At 31.7% G+C, this 27,940-nt stretch overlaps 2 protein-coding genes across 2 annotated transcripts in view; both read left to right on the top strand.

Moving 5' to 3' along the window:
• The window catches only part of LOC148628819 (uncharacterized), a 46,425-nt gene extending 33,622 nt beyond the window's left edge, over window positions 1–12,803 (top strand). Inside the window, exons 23-29 of the mRNA XM_088595126.1 lie at window positions 31–92; window positions 926–1,194; window positions 4,919–5,061; window positions 5,635–5,693; window positions 6,210–6,373; window positions 6,974–7,137; window positions 9,015–12,803. Coding sequence (XP_088451252.1) covers window positions 31–92; window positions 926–1,194; window positions 4,919–5,061; window positions 5,635–5,693; window positions 6,210–6,373; window positions 6,974–7,137; window positions 9,015–9,302 — 1,149 coding nt within the window. The 3' untranslated portion in view covers window positions 9,303–12,803. The remainder of the gene's footprint in view (window positions 1–30; window positions 93–925; window positions 1,195–4,918; window positions 5,062–5,634; window positions 5,694–6,209; window positions 6,374–6,973; window positions 7,138–9,014) is intronic.
• Window positions 12,804–15,089: 2,286 nt separating this feature from the next.
• Window positions 15,090–27,940, top strand: part of LOC148628818 (receptor-type tyrosine-protein phosphatase epsilon-like) — a 139,788-nt gene continuing 126,937 nt past the window's right edge. Inside the window, exons 1-2 of the mRNA XM_088595089.1 lie at window positions 15,090–15,133; window positions 17,035–17,118. The gene's annotated coding sequence lies outside the window, so the exon portion shown is untranslated. The remainder of the gene's footprint in view (window positions 15,134–17,034; window positions 17,119–27,940) is intronic.

The following is a 27,940-nucleotide window of genomic DNA, read 5'->3' as shown; positions in this document are numbered from 1 at the left end:
GCATTTCCTCCTGTGCATTGTATGTTATAGGGTAATGCAGATTCTATAATAGGATGGGTCTCTGGTGATGGTCAGGTGACTGTTATGGACATGTAAGTACTACATTCAAACATATCTTAGCAATCACCTTTATTCAACAAAAACTTGTCCTGGCAACTACCTGCTTTCAGCAAAATCTTGTCTTAACAACCGCCTGTGTTTGGCTAAAACTTGTCTAAGCAACTACCTGTATTTGGTAAAAACCTGTCTTAGCAACCACCTGTATTTGGCAAAAACCTGTCTTAGCAACTACCTGTATTCAGCAAAAACTTATCTTGAAGATAATGATTATTATATCCATATGGAGAGCAATCTGTGTAAAATGAACCTGTATATATAAACCACCTGTCTTATGTGACCATGGTGACCTCCCTTTGAGGGTCACTTAAGACAGGTTTGACTGTACTCATAATATTCTAACCTCATTTCAATGTAAAAAAGTCTAGTAAGGAAAGACAATATATATATATATAGCTATATAAATAAAACAGGATACCAGCATAAGGACTGTTCCGGTATAACATATGAGGAAACAGGGTGAAGGCACTTTTATTCTTTGTTTATGGATGGGTGTTCAGATCTCTTGACAAATACAAAATTTAATACATAACACCAATAGAACTTCTATGGGTGGCTCCCTTGGTGAAAAAGTGCCTTCCCTGAGTACCTACTTACACATTTACCAAAAAAAATTAACCAGGCATAGGATAGGTTTGTGAATTTAGTGGAATTTAATCTTTTGGTTTTTTTTTATAGCTCTTGTCATTTTCCATACAAATTTATGACAAAAATTGATTATTAAAATGAATACACTAAAATAAATTATAGAAATGATAATTCCTGAACTGTTCATTGCAAATCTATAAATAGAGCCATTTTTCTGTAGGAAAAATCCACCTTCTTATGGATTACCTACTAAAGATGCTGTACAGAACATACAAGATATTCAAGGATCCCGTAGAAATGGTAGAACCACAATCTCATTTAAACGTCCACGGGAAACAGGCGATTCTAAGGACTTCCAGTTTTCAGAGACTAGTTGTGCCTATTTCATTTTTGCTAAAGGTGGAGATTTTAACTCAGTAACTCAGGCGATATCCAGACATGATCAGACCCCTATCATATCAACTAAAGAGATGTGCTTCCCCTGTCCAGGTTTGTTTTTTTAGCATATTATACATAGATTCTTTCAATTTAATTAATAGATGATAATACTTCTCTAATTACAGTTAATTAATCCTATTTTCAAAATATGTGTAGAAATTTGTCATTTAGATTGTCATTTTAGATAGTTAGTCTTACAATATAAGATGCTTTTGAAGTTTTTTTTAATTTCTTTATTAAAAAAAAAATCTACAATTATAATTCAAATTCTCCCAACCTTTTTAGCTCACTTGGCCAAAGGCCATGTGAGCTTTTGCCATCACTTGGCGTCCGGCGTCCGGCGTCCGGCGTCCGTCCGTCCGTCGTCCGTCCGTCGTCCATCCGTAAACTTTTACATTTCAATCTTCTTCTCTGAAACCACAGGGCCAAATAAAACCAAACTTGACACAAATGTTCACTGGTATAAGGGGATGAAAGTTTGTGATTTTGGTGCCGATCGGAAATTCAAGATGGCCGCCACCGAGGATCTTAGTTTAACATTGGACCCTATGGGAAAAACATGTAAAAATCTTCTTCTCGGAAACCGCTTGACCAAATTAAACAAAACTTGACACAAATGTTCACTGATATGAGGGGATGAAAGTTTGTGATTTTGGTGGCGATCAGAAATTCAAGATGGCCGCCACCGAGGATCTTAGTTTAACATTGGACCCTATGGGAAAAACATGTAAAAATCTTCTTCTCGGAAACCGCTTGACCAAATTAAACAAAACTTGACACAAATGTTCACTTTTATGAAGGGATGTAAGTTTGTGATTTTAGTGCCAATCGGAAATTCAAAATGGCCGCCACCGAGGATCTTACTTTAACATTGGACCCTATGAGAAAAACATGTAAAAATCTTTTTCTCGGAAACTGCTTGACCAAATGAAACAAAACTGGAAACAAATGATCGTTGGCATGAGGAGATGAAAGCTTGTGATTCTTTTGCCATTTCAAAATGGCAGCCACTGTGGATCTTAACTTAACCAAAGTTTCCGCTCGAGAAAATATACATCTAGAGGTCGCCACATGATCTTCAACAAGTGGGAAATTTCCTCCATGTAGCAAGCTCTAAATTGCCCCAATAAAAACAAAGTGGATAAATCAGTGAACACAATACTGAGGGGGGGCTGGAGGGGGTCTGATCCCGGAATCCCGACTTTATTTTTACTAAATCCCAAAATCCCGAACAACAAAGGAACTTAAAAACTGCTAAAATCCCGATTCCCGGTGGATTTATTTCCCGAAATCCCGGGCTTAATTCTCAGAAATCCCGAAATCCTGAGCTTAAAAACCTCTGATCCCAGCATCCCGAAAAAGGTCCAGCCCTTCCTCAATACTATATCAGTTTATCATTTATGGTAAGAAACTAAAATGTTTTAAAAAAAGACAACTACATGCCAGTGACTATATTTCCTGCCTTGGGACAGGCGCAAACAATATGCAGCGGGGTTAAACTAGTTTTGTTGGATCCAAACCCTCCCCCTCTATACGGTCAAAGGCTAAAATAAATACAAAGTTAGACACACAGTAAAAATCAACCTGAAATACATCCAATTCATTAGAAAAGTACCTCAACAATTATTAACAATAACATAGAAGACAAACAAATGAGGTATAAACAATGAATGCTCGCAGTTACTGAAAGCAAGCTCAGGACATAAATAAGGATGACAAATCTTCAAGCCTCCCAACACAAAAAATATCAGTTACAAAACTTCCAAAGGATTTAGAACTGCAACATCATAGACTATGTTGGTCTAGCAAGAAGTTGTGCAATGACTAAAATGCTAAAATATGAATGATTAAGTTATAATGTAATGATCTAATAAGAGTATCAATATTTTTTCCTACAAAGACAAGATTTAATGATCTGACAACAATGTCGAATTTATATCCTTTATGAATCAGTCTATTTAAATAATTCTTAAGATTTGATGGACATTGTTTGCATTTATGTGCCTTGTAAACTATATTTCCATACAAAACTGGATGTGAAATGCCTAGTTTAATAAGATTAGTTTTTTAGCAAAGTAATCATGTTGGAGGCTAAGAAACGCTGTGTTTTGCAGAAATTTCATGGATTCCGCAAAACAATGGCAATTTCTGCATTTTTAAAGGCCTGGTTCCGGATTTTAGTATGTTGGGGTTGCAAACTATGCATTATGTCCCCTTTCCAACCTGTCCCATGCAATAATTCCTGTTTACCAATGCTTTAAATTGCAAGAAAATCTTCATCTAAGGAAAATTCCTTGTAAATTTACGCAAAATTATATGAAATATTTAGCAAGTAATTAAACCAGGTGAGCGATACAGGCTCACGTGAGCCTCTGGTTTCATAATGGCATAAATCATAACTTATTTTTGATGATGTTACAGTGGATTTCCAACAAATTATCTACCCAAGAATAAAAAATCACAATTAAAAATGGGTGGAGAGATGGTTAAATTGCTGGAAATTAGGAAGAGAGAGGTCATTTATTTCATTTGTGTTTGATAGTAACACATTCACTCAGTTACAATATTTTTCCGTGAATATTTAAATTAGGTTAATATAAGGTTTTCTTCAGATTAACAGTAAATGGTATCTAGTACTTGTTAACCTTTGGAAAAGTTCATGTTGGGGATTATTTCCATTGACACTGTCTCATGTGGAAGACTTTTATGTACATGCAAATTTTTTATGTAGAAATTTAATTTTTTTGTAAATTAACATTGAAAAAGTCTGTGTAAAATTGTTGTTAAAAACATAGATGTGTTGAAAGTTTTAATACTGATTTAATATAAGGAGAAACCTTCCTTTTTCAGTTTGCCTTTTGAAAATTTTATTTGCATATTTCGTAGTTAAAATGATATGCTTTTAATTTCTGGTATACAGAAGTTTAGTTGTTGGATTTTATTTAAACAATGTCACAAAATATTGCTTTATACATCTTTCAAAGAATTTATATCAAAATGGGAGGTTCAGATATTGTTTCTTATTTTAAAAAAAGGTGCAAACTTTGAAGAACTTTTGCAATAATTTTTTCGTGATACACCAGGCTTTTATTGTATAAATTTCCAGCACATACCGTACACTCATTTTTCTACCATAAATATCTTATGAATTTTTTTTCTGTTGGTTAGTAAAACTTTCAAATTTTGCTTGATTTCTCTCCTCTGTGCTTCTGCGCTTGTTTCTATGAATGTAGGGTTACTAATAATTATGAAAATGAATGAAGTCTGTTATATTAATATTTATAAGTAATGGACCATTGATGGAATCTAGTGTCAGTGCTTCTGTGTCCATGCAGAATATATAATTTTACTGGAAGCAAAATTTGTTTTCAATGAAGACACATATTTAGCTAGCTAATAATGAGTACACTCATTTAGCTATTGAATATTGAGTTTTCTAACTTATTGCGGCATACAATATAGTCAACTTCAAAAAATGGAGTTATCTTCCTTTGATTTGTATGACAATAACCTGATGTAATGTCATACGTAGTAAACTTTCTGTCATTCCATGTGTATTTTAATGTATGTTTTAGAGATAGTAAAAATCTCTTTGTCCTGCTAATCACCTTAGTTTATCATGTAATGGTCATTTAATCTAGGGAAGACCAACCCTATCCTGTAAAGTTGACTGTGTTATTCATTGTAAAAATAACTTGATTTGGAATTGATAAAATCCTTAAATATAGGTATTCAATTACAATGCTTTTGTAAAACCATGTATGTTTTTCTATAGATGGAACCAGCTCTACAACCCAACCCCCTGCTAGTCATATGTATGTATTAGCCATCAGGATAATAGGACATCCCTTCAGGTCTGAATACACTGATTCAAAGAGCACTGAATACATTAACCTTAAGAATGAAATTGAGGAAGAGGTTTGTATTTCTTTTATTGTTCAACATTTACTGAAGGTTCTTTACATCTCGCGTTGAGTTGTATGATATCCTTAGTCCATACATGTCGCGTGGATAGCACCTCCATATATTTACTGATTTCCTTCAAATTGTAGCAAAAAAAAAATCTAAGAAGGGAATGATTTTTACAGAAATCGGTAAAGGGGACAACTATGCTTTGAGAGAGGGAACAACAGGAAAAAAATATTACCTGTAGTGGCAATAAAAATTTGGATGGGATTGAAATTGGTTAAGGGGTTCCACTTTTTACCTTAGTATAGGGAATAAAGTTTTTTGAAATAGTACAAATGTTTGTGTGTGGTTGGGGGGTATTGTGAGCATGCTAACTAAGATTTTTAAAAATTTAAAGTGGTCTTAAATATATGATAACAAGGGCAACATTTTAGAATCCAGGTTGAAACTTTTATCCATTAACCAGTAAACAGGAGATTTATCCAATAGGTTTGATGTTTTACTCATTGGTATTGTAGAAATGGACTCATTTTGAAGGTTTTTGTGTTTGCGTTTACTACAAAAAGATTTTATTTTTCATAGGTCAGAAAATTATTTGATGGGAACTCTAGATTTAAATCTGTTTGGGTGATCAAATTTGCGTAAGTATGAATTTTAATTTATTTTTAGGTAACATACTTTATTGAGTAACAATTCTGTTTTTTTCAGTTAGAAGAAGTACAGTAATTTGTTTTGTATGAGTCATTGAGAAAAAGAGTTACAGAAACCGCTATCTTTTTCAAGTTTATTGTTATAGTAAATGTATTATTTAATCAAAATTATTATAGGTTACTGATATGGATTTCAATAATATTTATCTGATAAAGGTAAAAATAAAGCATCACTTTAGTATCCCTCATTATTATATAGATAGCAATGTATTATCAAATTTTGCCAGTATAATAAATTCGGATTATTCACACTGTGAAATAAATTTGGTAATTTTGTGGATTCTTTAATTTGTGGTTTTAAGGTTTTAGATATAGACATCAATGGTAATATCCTTTTCGTTGGGAACCAAATTTCGTTGTTTGGCTTACCCATCAAAACCACGAAAATTGGTACCTTGCAAACAATAGTACTTTCACAGTAACATTTCCTTTTTACATGATTTACAGTTCCGGTAGTATTAAAGTGGAGTTAGGAGTAGAGATGACAGGAGATGAATCAGAGACTAGAACTCAGATAGATAATACTGTAACAGCTCTAAAGACTGCTGGCAAACTGGGTGGTTATAGTATTGACGTAGATCAGACAGAAGTTAAAGGTGAAGCTCAACCAGGTACACTATTACTTGTCTCATATAGATTATTTCGGCTATTTATTTCTCTTTGAAATATGGGAGTTGTCATTTAGTTTGTAAGTTCGTAAGTACCATATTTTTATCAGGAAATGAGATTTTCTTACAAATTACCGTATAAAGAATAATAGGGCAAGACATGTCTTGTAAATACAGAATTTCTTTCAATGTAAGATTTTCCTACCTATAAAACCTTACAGGGCAAGGCAGGATTTGTTTTTTTTTTTAATTTTCTACTAAATAGAAGATATGAAAGAGTAATCAAGGGAACCAAGGTTATAGCGGTAATGCAACCCAGGGACAAAGACCAGACATGGAAAACAGACATTCACAACAAAGAACATAAAGTAACTAAAATCATACACACAAAGCAACAAAAGTAAATGAGCAACTCAGACTTCACTAAAAACTGGGAGCATGGACCAGGTGCACCGGTAGGGTAAGCGTCCTCTGCTTTTCTAGAAACACCCGCCAAGTTGCTCATAAAAAGTCAAGTCCGTGAAAATAAATACAAAAATAAATGTAGGTGAAAACTTTTTTTTTTTTGGTTGGCAAAGGATATAATTTCTGTGTGTTTTTCAGTGGTGCGACCGACACTGTTAACTCCTGTTACAGTGGTAGATGATGGTGATATCCATATTGCTGTATGGTTTATAGTTGGCATTTCTGGGGCAGTTCTCATTGTCATCTCCATCATGGGTCTCTGTAATGTTGTCAAGAACAATGAGAAGAAAACACCAACTCAGGTATTATACAGTTCATTATAAGGCTTAAGGAGGTAGACCTGGGTTACGGAACATAACTCTTGAAATCAGTCATATGTTTCAATTTCACCAAAGCCTATCAAGCTGTCTTTGAAATAGAAGGAAATAAATCTAAGTTACTTTGATGCTTAGATTAGATTCATGTAAAATGCTTTACACAAACATTCCAATGATTTGTAAGTGTTATATCCTTACCCTAGGTCTGCCTCCTTAAAATGGATGGACAGGTAGACACCAGCAAATCACTCTTAAAAACACTAGGCTTGAGTATGGGGTTATTTTGTTCAATAAAAAACAAACAGAATTTCTAGAAAAGTACTTTTAATTATTATTACAAAATGCTTACTTCATTCTTTAAATACTATAAACGTATTAATTTTTGCAGCTTTTGCTAATTTTCGAAGATTCTGGTAAATTAACATATTCTTGGGTATCAATTTTTGCAGTATCAAAAATGTTTAGCAGTATATATAGTGTTAACAAATCCATTTTGCAGGTCCTATTTTTCACCGTTTTCTGTCCACCACTAAAATAATGAAAATTAGTACACCGCAAAAATAAATACATTTACAGTAAAAGGTTCATAAAGGAAATGTAATATGAAACCTCAATCTTAAAAAATATGTCATAAGAATGACAAAGAATAGCAAAGGTTCAGCACACTTGTACAGAATAGAATACATAGGGTAAGATTAGGTATTTTAAATTGGATGGTGACGTGATGATATCTATAAAGTTTACCTGACTGTTAATCAATGCTTGGGACTTTAAAAAGTATTCTTTATACACATGAAAAATTGCAACATATGTTTTCATATGTTTAAAAACATGTGGAAACATATGTAACATGTTTAGGACCATTACAGTAAAAATGTGTATTTTGTGCATTTGATAATACATGAAATCATACGTTTTCAAAATCATATGAAAATCATACTCTTTTTATAAATGAAATCCTATTGGAAAAAACATATAATACCATGTGGTGTTTATTTGATAGTTTTTCATAAATTAGTCAGAAACATATGTTTTTCATATGTTTTTCATGGTGGTCTTAAACATATGAAAAAAAATATGATATGCATATAATTTTCAGATGTTTTCAAAACATATGAAAACGTGTGTTTCTATTTTTCTTTTGTATTTGTATAGATCATTCTAAAAAAGAAATAAACTTTTGAAGGCTGAGTAAAGGGTTATATACTAAGTATGTTGAGAGTTTTACTGATGACTCTGATGAACTTTTAAGTTATTCCCCCTTGCCTGAAGATCATCTATATACTACTGCAGTGAAATCTGTGTAAATCAGCCATTAGTAAAGTTTCAGTATGTTGTGAACCTTTGTAAACCAGACACCTGATTTAACCAAACAAATCCATCAGTCCTGAAAGGTTCTGGTTTAGATAAGTTACACTGTGGTTGATTTTAAGTACTTCTCTGCCTAAGAATCAGGCAAAATGTGAATATTAAAGGTGTGGCTCATGAAGGAAAAAAAAACACAGAGATTTTATTGCATTAACCAAGTATTTATACCCGATAATCTCCAGAAATAACCATAATAATTATTGTAAAATTTGCCTTTTTAAGATATTGATAGGTCAAATTTAGTTGAAATGCACTGTGGAAAAATGGCGGGAAAATTTTCCAGCACTTTTTCCTTAAATAAGCAGTCAAAATTATCTACATCACAGATGCTTCAGGATAAATAGCTTTTCAGTTTTTTCTAGATGTATTATTATATTTGAGGCAAAAAAGACCAAATTGAGAATTATGATGTGTTATTCATTGCCTGATTCTTACACAGAATGGTACTTAATAGTAGAATACATGATTTTAACAAATTTAAACATTTTTTGTAGGACAAATATGTTACCAATTGGGAGAGAGGGTATGGGTCTCAGTACGAGCATTTGAATGGAAGGCAAGGTTTCAGTAATGGATATGACAAAAGACATGTCTTGTATGTAGAGAGACCAATCGGTCATTCTGGACATATAGTTACAGAAAAACCTGTGATCAAGACACAACCATATGAAAAATGGCTAGAGACAAATTCAAATGCCAGCTCAATGAAAGAGAATGTTCATTTTGTAAATCCAAGCTATGTTGATGACGAGGAATTCAAAATAGAGACAACTTTTATGTAGACTGTTTTCTTTTCGAGGGAGGGGGCTGGGATTTTATACTATGTTAGAAAATTTTAATATTGAAAATCAACATTGTTACCGGTAAGTGATGGGGGGGGGGAATATTGAATCATAATTTTTGTTTCTGCCAATGGCCGAGTAAAAAATTGTTTTCCTTAAGTTTGGAATGGTTTTACTTTTTTCAAAATAATCCCAGGACCTCCTAAGTGTAAAATGGTTGCTGCCTAATATTACCAAAGATGACATAATGACTTTTTATTTACTTCATGAACAGATCTTGTACAATAAGATTTTAAAGTTCAAGAAATTAGTTTAATGATAAGTAATGAATTTTTATATAAAAACCAGATAACTAACTTTCTTAAAAAGACTTGTTCTGTTTCTCCTTTCCTTGATTATTTTTGTTAGTGTTTAGTTTTTGCTGGTAATGGATGTCGTTTAGTTTATTCCATTTATTTTCTACTTCGGGAAAATATCTGTTTATAGATATTCCTGTTAACCTTTGGAAGTGAGTTCATGTGGGAGATTCTACCCCCTTGACACCGTCCCGTCGGAGAGATTTTTACATCAAAGCAAATTTTTTAAGTAAAAATTCCATTTTTTAATATTTTTCACAGAAAATATGGTTATTTCAACCAAATGCCTCCAACAAAAAATACATTGTAATGTGAGAGACTCTAAATTTTCCATTGATTTTGTTGGAGTCTCCCCCTAATGTGGGAGAGTTAACATACATGTGTATCAGCAGATAATTTGATCTAGTGAAGGGGTAAATAGTTTTTAGCACAGGAGGGTAAACCGACACATCGTAGGGTTTTTCAGTCATGTTCACAATTATTTTTTTTTTATATAGAATTTGTTCTATTAAATGCATTCAAAAGTGAAGACCAATTTATATTTACTTTGCTACTTTTGGGTACTTCAATATGACACACAGTTATAAGAATTTTCTATTTTGTGTTATTAACAGACTCATTACAGTGTACAAATAGTTTAAGTAGCAGTCTTTATAAAAAAACAGACAGGAGATGATTCATGTCAAAATCCCACTGAACTTACTTTTATTTCTTGTTCAGAAACAGTTACTGATCACATAACCAGTCTTAGTTTATCATTTGGATGTTGCACTTTTGAGATGAAAATTATATAGATTATACATGAAAGTGACATTTTGCAAGAGTTATTGTTCTTGATTTTGTTTGATTTGGTTGATTTTAGATAAGTTTTAGAAAAAATGTATGATTTTCTCTAAAGTACAGATCTGAATATGGATAAGCCATTGGTAAAATAAAAATACAGCATATGTAGATTTTAAAGCATCATTTGTTCTGTGGGATTTTCTTCACTATGAATCACTTTTATTTTGGCGCTGTCTGAATTTTATATGGACATGTACTTAAAGCCTATATCATCATATTTATGCATAAGAAGTTTTCATTAATAATATTGTAATCTTTAACTATCCTATGAATGGGAGTTCAGGACCCGTTCTTAAAAATTCACAGGGTCACATGGTGAGACTAGCAAGGTCTTTACCTATATTTAATGGTAAATAAATAACAAATGGTATAAAATGTGCAGGCATATTTTGTACTTATTGTTTTTCTGGATATATATTCAATTTCTAAGTGTGAAAGTAAATTATAAATAACGCCTACATACAATGTATTTCATTTTGCTTCATTTATACCCCCAATCAATGAGTGGATGGTATATTGGAATCACCTTGTCAGTCCATCATTCTGTCTGTCCAAATTTTGTTGAAATTACCTTGGCTCCCATTCTACTGGATAGATTGATTTAAAATTTGGTGTGTGACTTTCTATGGCTGGGGAATACATTGTAAGCAGTTTTGGTTGGGGTCCGATTTCAACTTCCTAAATGAGTAAGGGTATGCCTATCATGACAATGCATGTAACTTCATGTTTATGATATTCAGTGATGCATGCAATAAATGTTATTATTTTGGTATGATTGATTTACATTTCTTAATTGTTAAAGATTTGTTTTTACTCATTAGAGATGCCATTATGTGAATTATACATTTATAAATATATAGATAAGTAAACATTTGTCTTGATCTCTGTCTTTCTGTTGGTTTGTCATTGTAAATCTATATGCTTTATGTAGGAAAAAGTGCTATAAAAGTAAATGATGTGTGCAAGAAATGCCCATCTTGTTGAGAAGCAATCGTTACACTAGATGATCAGAAATTTGACATTTGGAAGAGGCTTTAGTCATTTGAGACAAATAGACATCAATCAAAACTCTAACCCTCAAGTGCCTGACATTTTTGTAATAATTGTTTATTATTTTGATTGTATATATTAACTTTAGTTATAGATATATCAGAACTTTATTTTTCTGGTGTATCATAGTAAGAGAATTATATATCTGGATCGTGATCTTACTTCCCTGGAGGAAGAATATCATTTACTTCTTACATGCAACTTGTTTTTACTTGAATTCTCCAGGGTGTTATACTTTATGTAGATGTGTTGATATTAAGATTTTCACATGGTCAAGAGTGCAAGACGGAGAAATCTCAGTAATCAAAGGATAAGATTTTAATATTCTTTAACTTGATGGGTGTTTGAGATTATCTGGTCTTGAATTTTCTGGTGAAATTTGATTCTTTTTCTCAATTTCAAAATTTGTTTGTGAAGAGTACAACAATTTAGAACACCTTACGTGCCAAAATTCCTTTGTATTTACAGACCATCAAATCTTGCGTTTTTATCCTTTCTATGGATGAGATAAGAAAATCTAAAAAAAAAATATGAAAGTCATTGTTTCAAGACAGAGATATTGTCATCTAATACATGCAAAATGCACTTGACAGCAGATTTCTGATTTTGGTATATCAAATACATTGTGTGATGTACTTTAATGGAATGAATTGATGTGGCATGCAGGGATGAATTATTCTAAGAAATACAAGTTGTATAATCACCATGACCATGAAGCCTTCATTCTGTTCATATTTTCAGCAATCATGAGAGTACCTCATTACATACAAACAGTTGTTTTTAGTTCTCTGTACCTCAGATTAAATTTCAATAAAGCATGAAAATGTAAGATAGAAAAAATAACTAGGTCATGATATACAGATATCTTGTATGACAGATTTTCTGACATGTTGCAAATGTTTATTTTGTTCTATGCTTTGACATTTTTGACAGTTATTTTTCTCATGCATATGTTGTGAAATAAATTATCTGTCATCAAAGGAAGATGTGCAGAAATGATGTGACTGATTCTGTCTGAATCTTGAAAATAACATACTACTTAAGGTTTGAGTATTAAATTACTAATTTTGAATAATATGTTCTATTAAATTTGATACTAAATATATCATGTTGAATACTGGTATCTAAACTCACATTTTGGTCTTCCTATTCAACATGATATTTTCAGTATTAAAATCATAAGTATTTATATTTCTATACATGTAAATGTAATGTGAAACTGAGGAAAAATTGTTAATAAAGTTCAGATCGCTTACTGTGTATTTTATAGTTTAATATACATATATAATCCTACACTTATTCTGGCTTATAAAATGGTAAACAACTTGACTGTTGGAAAACTTAATCTGAAAGACTACAATGCCAGGAACTTTTTCATGTATTCATTATTGTGATTTAGTCATTTGTATGGGACATTTCAAACATGAAATCTTAAAGAATATAGAGATGAAATAGAAGTAAGAATAAGAATATTTGGCTGTAGAGTATCAATATCCTAGCTTACATTCAGTCTTGTTTCAAGTTGGAAGTAAACAGCAAACTCAGAACACTAGAAATATCATTCCTGAAACCTCATTCATTGAATCTTGTCCTTGCCACATCAAGTGATTCATTGTTTAAATTTGACATTGTCTATGTTGCATCAAGTGATACATTGTTTGAATTTGACCTTGTCTTTGCTTTATTAAATGATTCATTTTTTAAATTAGACCTTGTCATTGCTGCATCAAGTGGTTAGTTTATATTCAAATTTGACCTGTTCTTTGCTACATCAAGCGATACATTGTTTGAATTCGACCTATTCTTTGTTGCATAAAGTAATACATGGTATATGTATATATCTCATCTTTGCTCATCAAGTGATTCATTATTTGAATGTGACATTGTCTTTGCTATTCCAAGTGATCTGTTGTTTCTGCCCGATGAGGGTTAAAGCAATTGTCTAACTAATTGATATGCTCTGAGTAATGTCACTGATTCTAAACAATGATTCACACTTGTTATTAAGAGTAGATCTATATGCAGTGCTTGCAGTTCTGGTTCTGAATATTTCCTATACTTGTATGTGTTTAGAAAAAAAAACTGGAAACTGGTAATGGTGGCTTAGTAACTTCATATGCAGCTCAGTTAATAACAATTATAAAATATCCAAGTGAAATATTAAGGACTGTGGTGGATCCAAAGAGGGGGTGCGGGGGGTTGGCATCCTTCCTTTTTTATTGAAAAATTAGTCATTTTCATGTGTTAAATGACAACAAATGGTAAATAATGTCCTAGCACCCTCTTTTTTCTGATGAACTCCAGCTGGCACCCTCCTTTCCAAAGCCCTGAAGGATATAGCTAAATTGATCTTTCTAGTCCTATAGATATCTCAATCATTAAAATTCCTCTTTTGATCAACTCTATAGATTAATTTTTGCAAGTGAAATCAAGGGAAATGAAATGTCAAACCAATTGTAAAAAAGGCAATAAAGGACTTCTAAATTGAGGGATTGGCCCAAGCCAGCACTGGAAGGGTAAGCATTCTTTTTTTCCAGGGTGAACTGACAAGTTGCTTAGTTATAAATGATCATAATATCCATAGCAATACAAAAAAAAATTACCTGCATGAATTAAAAAAACAGCAAAAAACAGGAATAATGATTTAAAAAAAAGAGTATGCACTTGCATTTCTTTATCTGCTTTATTAACCCAAAATTAAATGCTGATGATCTTCTATTCAAAACTAGGAATGTATGTATAGCACAGACAAAACTTGAGAACACAACCAGTGTGAAAAAAAACCACCCTCTTAGTCTGAAGCAATGAGGGGTGGCTTGAGAACATAGCAATTATTTTCAGTTGGGCTAAATTTTGTCAGATGTATTGAAATGTTTTCTTGCTGTAGGCTACAGATCTATGCAATGCAGTGGTGGATCCAGATGGGGTGCAGGGATTTCAGGCACCCCCTTTTTAATATTGGAAAAATTGCCATTTTTCATGCATTAAATTAACAAAAAATAGCAAATAATGTCCCAGCACCCCCTTTTTCTGAGGAAATCTGGCCAGCATCCCTCCTTCTGAAAGTGTCTGGATCTGCCTCCAAAAGAAGGATAAAAATTATCCCAAAGAAGATGGACAATATATCCACTTGTGTAAACAAAAAATGCTGAAAAGCAAATTTGCTTGATTATTTTTTAAAGCTAAATTGCTCTCTAAATATTTTAAATGTTTTGACATAAAAATATTTTATTATATACATATTCTTTTTTGCAATTTTATTAAGGTGGACACTTTTCTCCCATTGGATTAGTGTAATATCAGAGATATAATAGTTCACAAAGATATTTATACCTCTGATATTATGGTTTTCTCAAATTTTACATTAGGCATCTTAAAACATTCATTTTTGCAAAGTGTGAGAAAAAAGTTATCGATTAACTCAAGCGAGTCACGACAGTTAACTGCTTTGAGTGATCAGTAAATTTTCCTGATCAAACTAGAAGAATAAAGCATTGTTACACTCCCCTGTCTAAGTTGTCTCGCCTGGAGCGTAGAGATGTCAGATGCTGTCAGTGTGTTAAATTGCATCTAATGGTAGTGGTGAGAATGGTTCTTTATGACCTGATAAAGTACACTGAATTAACAGCATTTCATTCATTGGTTTTCTGACTTGTCAGCATTAATTTTCTAAATGAACTCTGAAAAAAACATCTCCACTATAAACTTTAAGATTGGCATGTGGGTCATAATCCTAGGCCTATAACTTAATTAGGCATCATCCATGTGACCTGTAATTTTATTAAATGGAACCCATCATCTGGAATGTTACTATATAGAAAAGGATTGTTGAAAAAGAGGAAATTGAAGCCGTTACATTTCAAATTTTGCAGAAAAACCGACTGCCTTTTACATGTATGTGTCAATTTAACAGGTAAAATGAAAATGATACAAGTTAAAAGAGATTTTAAGAACATGTACATGCTATTCATAAACAAATTGTAATACAAACAAATCCTTTATTTCTCATAGTTGGAAAGACATTTAAAACATAAAACTTATATTAATATAATAACACTTTAAGCACATAGAAATACACAATCTATAGATTTGTCTAGTCCAGTTTATTCAGGTTCAGATTACATTTAAACTGACTCAAAGTTGATTAAAAAAATATCTGGCTTTGACAGGTTTTCAGTTTATTGTATATTGTCATTTGGATGTCTATCTGTCTGGCTGTCTGTTCATTCTTCCTTTCTCCATCAGACTTAAATGTATTCAATCACTGAATGGATTTTAATGTAACTTGAAATTAGAGCAACTACTGGCAAAGGGAATAATCCTGCTGTTCTGAATTTTGCTTTAAATAAGTTTCTACTAGAAAAATATGTGTTTGCCATTAACTTGATATATATATATGGTAGGAAATACCAGTTTTGTATCTGAAACTCATTCTGAATTGATGGAAGAATTATAGTTAATATCCTGTTGTGCACCTGCTTTGTTGATTTTTAAAACTATATGAATATTGGGTTTCTTTTTAGAATAACACAGGCTCTATCACTGAATCTAATAGGTTGTATATGTACACGGTTTGTATTAGCAACTCCTCCTTAACAACAGGATGAAACTTAAGGATTAATTAAGAATTGGCAATAATAAAAATTCTGGCTATTGAAAAATAACATAAATTTTCCATCTGCTTATTGTTTATTGCATGAAGTACAATAAACAGTATGCACATGGAAAATTTATGTTTTTCATTTTTCAATAGACAAAATTTTTATTACTGCCAATTCTTATCAATTAAATTTAAAACTTATTTTTATCTTTAAACATGAGAAAAGTAGCTCTGAATTTAACTGAATAGGGGCGCGTCAATATTTTTTTTATCCATTGAGATATAACAAAATTATTTTAACCAATCAGATTACAGTATTTATCTCAAATTAATTTAGAAGTAAATAGAATAGAAGTTTGTTTTCATATCACTAGATAGTGGCAGATCAAGGATGTTCTGGTGGCCGCATCCACCATTTTTGTTGGAAATTTTTTGTAATTCTGTGTATAATATGAGCAAAATTTAACAAAAAATAGTCTCGCACCCCTTCTATTTCTGGACTCCTACCCTTCATTTCAAAATCTCTGGATCTGCCCCTGGCTGTGAGATATTGTACTCAATACATATCTTAAATGCTGAAAACAGATTAACCTTGGTAGTGTTGCCTCCCCCCCCCCCCAAAAAAAAAATATATTATTGATTTGATTTATTTATTAAGATTTAAAATGCTTCTGAGTTATGTCAGATATGTCTTTATATGCATTCTCTATAAACCTGTTTGCCTTGAAAAAAAGATGTTTTTGTCTTCTGTCTTCATGCAACAATGAATGTTTCAGATGTGAAAATTATTATTAATGCAATAAAATTGTTTTTTTTTTTAAACTTTTAGTTGTATCTCAGGTTTAAAATAAAAAAGATGAATTTATTCTTGGTACTTTTATAGAGCTTTCAAACCAGTTTTGGAAGATGATAAACCTGTTTGGTACAAAACTGACATTCTACAGTCAAATGTGCTGAAGAAGTTCAGGTAAGTTTCTGAAGCAGTTTAGGTAATTTTTCAAAGAAGTTTAGGTAAGTTTCTGAATTTTGATGATCAAGAACCATTTAACCAGTACATTGCTCCCTGAGCTTGACTTGTGCATTGATGAGGTTGAGTTTAAATGTTTGTAAAAAATATTTCTTTATTACATCTAAAATTTCAGGTATAATGTTGATGTTTTCTTTGGCTCATAAGTAAATATTATCAGTTGAAAAAATTGTATGTATATTAAGAATAGTATATCTAACATAAAAAATCTAACTTGTGTTGGTGTTTCCATGGAATTTATTTACATTTCTCTGATGAAAGAATCTTTTTCTTCATGTAATTATTTTGCAATAAATATCATATAGTCATATTACCTACATGTAAACACCAATTACATTTTGGACTTTTATTTTTTTTACGAAACCCAGGGTTTCAATTTTCAAATATTCTCTCTATAATCTACCTTTAATTGACAAAACCAAATCATTCCATATGTTTGGAAACCTGGTCTAATGGATTTCATGAAGACAAAATGAAGACTGATGTTCTACGAGTCTCTAGGACGAGGGAATCTTGAATTATTTAGAAGGTTTGATCTTTCAAAAATTTCAAATCAAAATTGTGATATAGGATTTATTCAAATGTTTACTGTGGCAATATAAATGCTATTTATTATTCATTAAACTGCATTGACAATAGGTTGTTACATAGTCATTGATTTTAGTACATATGATTATGGAATTTCATACTTACCAATACACAATGTTGTCATGTTCCCTAATTTATTTTGGTATTTGTTTATGACCATATTTGGATTAATATTAAGATTTTTTATTTTGGATTTAATCCTTGATAATGGAAGTAAACTGTACATGTAACATGTGATCATAGTATTACCTGGGGATTTAGACTTCTAATTAGCTATGGAGGTTCTTTGATGATAATGGTAAGATATTACATTGCTCTATGCTTCTTTGATTGCTATAAGATCATGTTGTAAACTGAAATTTTAATTAGGAATAAGTTCAAACCATAGAAATCCTAAAAACATAGAGATGTTTGTGTCAGAATCTGTAACATGGTAAAGTTGGAATTGTGTTCGGTTATGTATTTCTGTTGGATGTTTTTTTAGTGATTTCACTGGGGGAATTCAAGAGATGACTTACAATTGTTGAAAATATTTGTTAATTTCTTGTAAAATTTGGGCAAAAATGAGAAAATAATAATAGCCTGGAACACTCTTTTCAAAATCCCTAGGTCTGCTTTCTTTCTTTAAGACTAATACAAGTTCATGATTTATCATCAATTTATATGGATATATTTATATCATTTTAATATCTCATGTCTTATGAATAAATTATGCTATTTTGAAGCATTAGCAAACATTTATCCATCATCTTACTTCAAGTCTAAGCTGGTCTATACTCAAATGAGATAATGTTATATTATCTTCTCTGTGTCCTTGTGTGTTTGTCTACATTCTAATAAGTTTTTCTTTATATTGATGGGTGGGTATATATATCTGTATGAACATGGTTGCGGACAATTGAGTTGATCTATATCTATACTTTCTTGACTGTATAAACATGGCCATTGACAAGTCTATATGAACATACCAATACTTGACCATAGACAATTAAGCTGGTCTACTGTAAAAGTACTATTGTTCATTGGGTATCAATTTTTGTGGTTTTTGTTGGGTGAGCCAAGACCACAGCTGGGGACAATTAAGTTGGTCAACATGCCTATGGACTAATGCGTTGGTCAAATCTTATGAATATGACTCAAGAGAAATGATTTGGTCTTTGGTCTTTTTCCTCATGAATATGGCTGTAGAGATATGAGTTGGTCTTTATCTTTATGAACATTTATATGTCTTTTAGAGTTTTAAGATGTAGGTCTCATCAAATCTTACTCCAGGGTGCATGCAAATTTCCATCTTGTATTATACAGATATACAAGAGATCATGGTTATATTTTAACTCTTTATGTTATTAAAATAATGATTCTTTATTCTGTTTAGCTTATCCTCAATCTAGTACTGGCAAGTGATGACTGTAATATCCCAGTAAGACTGATTTATTAAAAATAAAAGTTGATATCTAAAACTATGGTACGTTAAATCAACTTTTAAAAAAGACATCTCCCTCTTTTGAGTTGTTAAAAGTAATATCTATGGCTTATGCTTTTATTTCTGTATAAGTTAGTCTCTGTTTTTTCTGAGGTTCTGTTTTATTAGTTTTATTATGTTAATCTGTTTCTTTTCTGTGAGCTTTGTTTTTTTCCAGTGAACTTTTCCATTTCCATTTGAGTTAATCTTTTTATAGCACAACACTTTTCTATTTTTAGTGAGTTGTTTCCCAGAAAATTCTTTACTACTATTCTTGTTTCAGTATTTTCAGATTTCTTTTAGTCTGTTTATCAAAATATCTTGTAACTTTATAGCATATGTAGGTATTTGTTAAGTATGAAACATGATATTTGATGCTTGTAAAGGGGAGGTAATCCAAAACAGAGGTTTACATGTTCAGATTCATCTTATGTTCCATGAAGTTATAATTATAAGTTGGCTCAGGGGAATTTGCAAGATGAATTTGAATTTATGTAAATCTCAAACTTGATGCTTATATTGCGTAATTCACAGAAATCTAAAATTGATTTCATTTGTTATTATCAATCTAACATATTTTAGTAGAATTCTTTGGTTAAAACATGACATGAAAGAATAATGAGGTAAAGAAGAGTTTTTGCAAGTTCATTGTTTTACAAGTTCATTGCCAAATGGAGCAGGCTTTCTTTACCTATGGAAGGATATTACTTTTGGGAAGCTTTGTTCCCTACCCGAGTCACACTTTAAGTAGTGCTCTGTCGAAGAATCAGGCAAAATGTGTGTTAAGTGTGGCAAATGAAGAAAAATAATGCAAAAATTTTATTGCATTATCCAAGTATTTATACCTTATAACCTCCAGAAATAACCATCAAAGTGTTTGTAAAGTTTGCCTTTTTAAGATGTTGATAGGTCAAATTTAGTCGAAAAAGACTGAAAAATTTTCCCATACTTTTTCCCTATATAACCAGTAAAAAATATCTATGTCACAGATGCTTCAGAATAAATTTAAATAGCTTTTTGTTTGTCAACTACATTGTATTGAATATATTTGAGGCAAAAAAGACCAAATTGAGAAAATGATGTGCCACTCATTGTCTGATTCTTTACACAGAATGGTACTTAAAAGTTAGTAGTTACTATTTCTCTACCAAGTTCACTGCATTTAGATTATAGAGTGAATACTGGTTGGTTAGGAGTCAGAATAATCTGTCCAAGTGGGATGGCATGCATACCTGCAGGCTGTTGCCTCTGAGCTATCACAAGAAAAATCCAGCTCAGTGAGTCAGACTAGTACAAATCAGGGTTTGTTTGATTGGTCAGTTATTCTCATCCTGAAATGCTTGAAATATTCGCTACACTTAGAACAATAATCAACCAATCAATCTTTTTGGGAGGCAACATTTTTATTTCAAGTGCAAAGACAGATATTTTTTTCTTACAAATTATTGTTTTGTTTTTTCTGACCTAATTTTTCATTATACATCCTCTTGGTGGGAGTAAAGTTTAGTCCTTAAGGTCTAAAGATAATAAAGGATGCTCAACCAAACCTGTTCAAACTGAAACACTTTTGCCTTACTTAAAAATATGATAAATATAGCAGCACCAATTATTTCTATGCAGTGAGTACTGCTATATTAAAAATTCTAATATGATGTGCTTCTAAGCTCTTTAGACCGTAACCGTGGTAAAAAAGTGATAAATATATAGCCAGGTCATAGATGTATGATGATCTTTTTCATGATGTCATAGATGAATTTTATCTAATTTTACAGATTTCACAACAGAATTTTACTCCAATGCAGTCGCCCTTTTGTGCTAAACATGGGCTGTGTCTATTAAAAAATATGAAGTAACTAGTCCTATTAGAATCCAAATAAATCATGGAAACTCCATTTCATCATTGTTTTACCACGGGTTTGCCATTTATGTCATTATTTTAAACAATGCGACAGGAATGGCCAGCCCGTGGTAAAACAATGATAAAATGAAGTTAGTGATATATTTCTTGATTAAATTCTGTACTGGTCTTTAATTAAAATGAAGTAAAGTTGTAAACTTCGTAAGACATCTCCACACTGCAGTGCAATTGGCATTTAGACAAAGTCTTAAAAGGTGTATTAATATATTAAAACCTTCGATTTTATGAATTTCTTGGGTTTGAATGATAGATATATATACTCTTCTAAATTAAAAAAAATTTAAATTAATTTTTAAACTATATGACTTAAGGATTCTTGATATTTTTGCTTCAGTTTATTTTTAAAGTGCTTATTTCATAAAAAACCATGAAGCAGATTGTTGGTTTGACGTCATATTGGTATTTCTAGAAATAAATTGCGTTATCATCCTAACGATACCATGTCTAGAAATCCAGGCCAGAAATTCAGTTTATGAAATATAAAACCTGAGAATATGAATGACAATATATTGGTAATTTACATTACTAGCAGTTCATTGTTTGACACATGTATAGCTATTTTTACAAATAACTTTAATGGATTTAACTTGATTGTGGTATGGCATTAAGCCTTAGGCGGAAACAAAAATATGTGTTTCCAATGTCATTTTACAAAATAAGAATGAGTAAGTAGATTCTGATTTTATATGCCCATCAAAGACAAGATTGTATTGTGGTATATGAATGTCCGTCTGCTTAAACAGATCCTACCGTAACTTGAGAACCCCTAATTCAATAAACTTCAAACTTAATGGTGGTCTTATAGTCTGTATACTTTTTGGAGAAAATTCAAGATTTAGTTTCTGAGTTATGATACTTTAATTAAAAGTAGAGGCAGATCAAGATTTTACCTGTCGAAATGGCATATTTGATTTACTTCAAGCTATTCACAGTTGTTTGTTGCAATTGTTTGAAGGTCTGTAGTTTGCCTTCTTTCCTCTTTGGATTAAGAAACTTTTTCATATATTTTGTATGTTTCTTTTTGACATATTGCACAAAAACTTGAGAATCCCGTGTAAAATAAACTTCTAACTTTACACAATTGTTTATTATAAAGAGAAAATTCAATCTTTAGTTTCAAAATTATGGGACTTTTTCATGTTTTTTTCATGGGATGTTACAATGCAGCTCCTTTATAGGGAAGGGTGTACCATTCGCTCGTGGGCACAGCTGTTAATTATCAATTTTGTGCATTCATACTTCTTTTTTTTAGCAATATGTTTTTATTTTTACAAACTTAATGCAGAGACAGAATGTCACGTTCTTGTAAGTTCTTTATCAAAGAGACCAAATGTTGGCAAATATCGTTTAAGTTAAATGAGAAAAATACTTTAAAAACAGTGGCAGTCACTAGTTAGTTGAAACACAAAATTATTTTTGACCTTAACTTAAACCTAAAATTAGGACACATTACTTAAATCTGGAATTCAAAAATCTGTAAAATCATCTCATTTTAAATGTCAAAATTTAAGTAATACACCATTTATTCTAAGTATCAAAATATGGAGGAAATCTGACACTTCTGCTTCTATTCACTGCTGTATTAGTGTAACTTCCTGAATTAAGGTTTACATTGTAAATTAAAATGATCAGTTCTGTCAGTTTAAGTTATGTCCTGTCATTTATGCATTGCATGATATTCTTACTGAAGCTTAAAATTGATTGAGCTGTGAACAGCTCCAACAATGTACAGGGAATATTGGAATTAAGGATAATGCCTGGTGCGGTTGGAATAAAAACTAGGTTAGCCTCATATGATGAATTTATTTTGACTTGTTAAACTCAATTCAGTGGTCTTCCAGTATTATGTATGGCTCTTTTTTTTCATTTGAGACTTTATGGTTGTCTATCTGTCTGTCCATCAAAGTTGGAGTCTTACCTATCCTAGCGTAATCATTCTTACAATGTGAAAGGTTTTCATTTCTAAAAAAAAATTGAATCCTGGGGTTTTCATTGTAAAATATGTATGGATTATCTAAACATCTTTGTTTTTAGACAGAACACAAAATTTGAATTTAAAAAAAAAATTTCTCTCAAGGCTATTCAGCAAAATAAAGTGAGGGAAGAAGTGTCCACTGAGTCAACCACCAAAAAAGACATATACAAAAAAAAAAACAAACAAAAAAAAAACAAGAGTGTACCATTATCCTTAAAGATTGCAGTACTCTCACTGAATGCTAATACTACCCCATGCTAATAGTTGTGTGAAGTTTTTGACCTGTCCATTCACCCATCCATCCAATTTGCTATCCATGGATTCGTCCATGATGTCACCAGGATAGCAACTCCTATTTAGGATTTGTCGTTTGGAAAGTTTCTCCAAATTATTGACAGATTTTCTTTAAACTTTGGGGAATGGTTGGATAGCAGTATAAGCTTGGATTGGAAAAATTGGTCAAGGGTAACACTTTTTCTTTGTGTCACCAGTGGCAGGTCTAGTATAGTCATTTGAAAAAAATGATTTGCGCTAAATAGTATTAAAAAATCTTAAAACCCATTGATGAATTAGGGTCCAATAAGGGACTAGAATCATGAATTATCCTGATGACCAGACAATAACTTGTGAAAAGTTTATGCATCTTTATGATATTGTACTATAAGTTTTGATCCCCCCACCAAAAAAAAAAAGAAGAAATTAAAAGATGGAGGTTTTGATTGATCAGCTAAAATAATTTTTAACCCACTCTGTCTCTGATAATGATTGAAATTTAGTTATGTTTCACCCATTTTTTATATAGGGAGTAAAAGAATACATAAAAAGTATAAAATTGGATTTTCTTCAAATGTAAAAGTTTTTTTATACATCTTTTGTTATGACTGACTTGTGACGAGGTGTAGTGTCATCGTTGAGTACCTTACAAATTAAACTACTGTCAATATGTGATAATTTTAATGAACACACAAACAAAATAAAGAACAAGAATAAACGCACTAACTATAAGTCTCTACATTAACAAAATTACAATCTTATCTAAAATTATAATACATTAGTCTTCTTAAAAACAACATGCATGTACATGTACATATATAAAATATAACATCAAAACCTGTTTATATTAAAAGTTTGGCTTCTTGGGGGGGGGGGGGGAGGGGGGCTTCCCATACTAAGTCTTGACAATCCTAATTTTTTACATGTTTAAACAAACCCTATTTTATTAACCAATTACCTAGTAATATAAGGAAAACCAGCTTCTGGCTTAGGATTCATACAATGGAACTTTAATAAACATGAGGAATAAAACTGGGGTCGAAGCATCCAGTTGTGTTCTCCCTCATAACTTGGCCTTAGGATTCAAAATGATATGTGCTTGGATTGATAAAAGAAGTATAATACATGTACTGTATGTTACAAGTTATTGAGAAGTTTATGTTATTGTACTAATACAGGTACACCTAAACTTTTAGTTTATTTTTGTCTTATCCATTATAACAATAAAAATTTCTTGGAGGCTTCAATCATACATTTGTTGTTGGTTTTAGAAGGTTTAAATGTATTTCTTTCATTTGGCCTGGCATAATTTCAAGAAATTATTTCCCCCAATACATTTTTATGTAGGGGGTACTTTCTGAAATTTCATTTTTGAAAAGTCATGTTCAGGTATAATGTAGGTAGAACATGAGCACAAAGATTAGATAATTGTATTTTGTATTAGTTGTTTAGTTTATAGTAAATGTAGGCAATGGTATATGTGACAACTGGATGCCTCGACCCCAGTTTTTCACATAATTTTTTCGTTCATGTATGTCAGATCTAACACAACTCACAACTGGATGCGCTCGACCCCAGTTATGAGGGAGAACACAACTGGATGCTTCGACCCCAGTTTTTTCCTCATGTTTATTAAAGTTACATAGTATGAACCCTAAGCCAGAAGCAGATTTTCTTCAAATGTAAAAGTTTTTAAAAAAGACAAATGTACCAATTAACTAATTTATTTAAAAAACTACAATTTGATTATAATTACTCACTTAAACTATTTGATGGCACTTGTTTAAAAGAAATAATCTGTTTCAGACTTTTTAAAGTTGCTAATAATGTTAGCGACCTCTTGCACTTGTAATTTCAGTATTTTACATTAGCAAATGATTTACTTAATAACTACACCACACTATGCTCCTATTTAAGATTTTTGCCTTGGCAAGTTTCTCCAAATTATTGACCGATTTTCTTTAAACTTTGGGGAATGGTTGGATAGCAGTATGAGCTTGGATTGGAAAAATTAGTCACAGGTAACACTTTTTCCTTGTGTCACCAGTAGCAGGTCTGGTATAGTCGTTCGACACTGTCTGTTGAGAAACACGTAGGGGGTTACCTATTTGTGTAATCAGTAACCCAAAAAATACTTAACCAATATTATCCAAACTATGAACCGTGTTTATGTACATGTATTAATTTTGTGCACCTTTTATTATGGAGCATTTGATTAATTTTTCCTACATTTTCAGCATGTTGAAATTACTGTAAATGTATTAATTTTTGCAATTGCTAATTTTTGCAGATTTGATCAAATGAACATTTTCGCAGGTATTAGGCTTAGCTGTTTGAAAAAATGATTTGCGCTAAATAGTGTTAAAAAATCCATTCTGCAGGTACTATTTTGCCAAGGTATTCTGTCAACTGCAGAAGAGTGAAAATAAGTACACTGTGAAAATAAAAAACAGTAGCTATTTTTGTCAATTTATATTGTAGACTTTTTTGGTGTAATTTCAGTTAAAAGTATTAAACTTAATTCATTAAAACTTTGCACTGTGTTTTTATAAATATTAAAGATGTGCGTCTCTCATTATGGATAATGGTGCACTCTTGTTTTTAATTTGTGTAGGTCTTTTTTGGTGGTTGACTCAGTGGACATTTCTCCAGAGCATATCTTTACAAACATCAATGTCCTTTCTCCAAAGAATTTCTCTGCAAACATTAATGTCCTTCCTCCAGAACATTTCTTTCCAAAGCTCAATGTCCATTCTCCAGAGCATTTCTCTTCAAATCTCAATGTCCTTTCTCCAGAGCAATATCTCTCCAAACATCAATGTCCTTTCTCCAGAGCATTTCTCCCCAAACATCAATGCCCTTTCTCCAGAGCAATATTTTCAAACATCAATGTCCTTTCTCCAGAGCATTTCTCCAAACATCAGTGTCCTTTCTCCAGAGTAATATTCTCCAAACATCAATGCCCTTCCTCCAGAGCATTTCTCCAAACATCAATGTCTTTCCTCCAGAGCATTTCTCCAAACATCAATGTCCTTTCTCCAGAGTAATTTTCTCTAAACATCAATGTCCTTTCTCCAGAACATTTCTCCAAACATCAATGTCCTTTCTCCTTATTAATTTTCTCTAAACATCAATGCCCTTTCTCCTTATTAATTTTCTCTAAACATCAATGCCCTTTCTCCGGAGCATTCCTCCAAACATCAATGTCTTCTCCAAAGTGATTTTCTCCAAATATCAATGCCCTTTCTCCAGAGCATTTCTCTCCAAACATCAATGTCCTTTCTCCAGAGCATTTCTCTCCAAACATCAATGTCCTTTCTCCAGAGCAATATCTCTCCAAATATCAATGTCCTTTCTCCAGAGTGATTTTCTCCAAAGCATTTCTCTAAAAGCCTCTCTTAAGTTTGATGCCCTTTCTTGTCATTAGGAATATCAAATATTCAGATTTGTTAATTCCATGATACCACCTTTTGATTATTAATTAAATCTATAAGTCAGACTAGCTATACTTCTACAATTATCTGAGAGACAAATGAGAAATAAATTGTATAAAGTCCTAATCATATAAAACTTATTCATCTGTTCCGTATAAATACATTAATTTTTCCAATATAATCAGGAGAAGTGGTTTTAGGAAAAATTAACAAATATGGAATCAACATCTTAGAGTTCACACAAAACATGATAGGCAACAACTGATTGATTTTATGTTTATTGTTCTTTTTCTTGTCCTCAACAATTTTACACAACCACAAAAAAATATGCATTTGTTCAATGGTAAAGTGCTGTCATCATCAACTGTAGATACTTGGTTTTCTTTTAATAACTTAAATATAAGTTGGTGGATCGTAATAAAAAAAAAATTAAACATATTTCTAATCAACAAAAGGAAGGTTGGTTTTGATTTTTAGAATTATGGCCCTCAATGTTTTGGAAGAGTAATCAAGGGAACCAAGGTAGTAGCAGTAATCAAAAGAATGTAACCCAGGGACAAAGACCAGACATGGAAAACAGACATACACAACAAAGAACATAAAGTAACCAAAATCATACATACAAAGTAACAAAAGCAAATGAGCAACTCAGATTCCACTAAAAACTAGGAGTATGGACTGGGTGCACCAGTAGGGTAAGCGTCCTCTACATTTCTAGAAATTTCTAGAAATAAAGGGATCTAAAGGGCCACAGAAACATGCATTTCATGAAATTTAACTATACAACTCATTACATGAATATGGATCTTTATGAAATTGTGCCACAAAATGCAAATCCCAAAAGGGAAGCTGGTTTTGAATTTGGGTGTATCTTAAGAACCATTTACGAATTAGGGTCCAGTAAGGGACCAGAATCATGAATTATCCTGATGACCAGACAATAACTTGTGAAAAGTTTATGCATTTTTATGATATTGTACTATAAGTTTCGATCCCCCCACAAAAAAAAAAAAGAAGACATTAAAAGATGGAGGTTTTGATTGATCAGCTAAAATAATTTTTAACCCACTCTGTCTCTAATAATGATTGAAATTTAGTTATGTTTCACCCAT

The sequence above is a fragment of the Perna viridis genome, chromosome 1 (assembly GCF_037379345.1).
Source record: "Perna viridis isolate PV_CMFRI_1.1 ecotype Kerala chromosome 1, ASM3737934v1, whole genome shotgun sequence".
In the NCBI taxonomy this organism is placed as follows: Eukaryota; Metazoa; Mollusca; class Bivalvia; order Mytilida; family Mytilidae; genus Perna; species Perna viridis.
The sequence above is the reverse complement of the archived record's forward strand: the minus strand, read 5'-3'. Positions and strand labels throughout refer to the sequence as shown.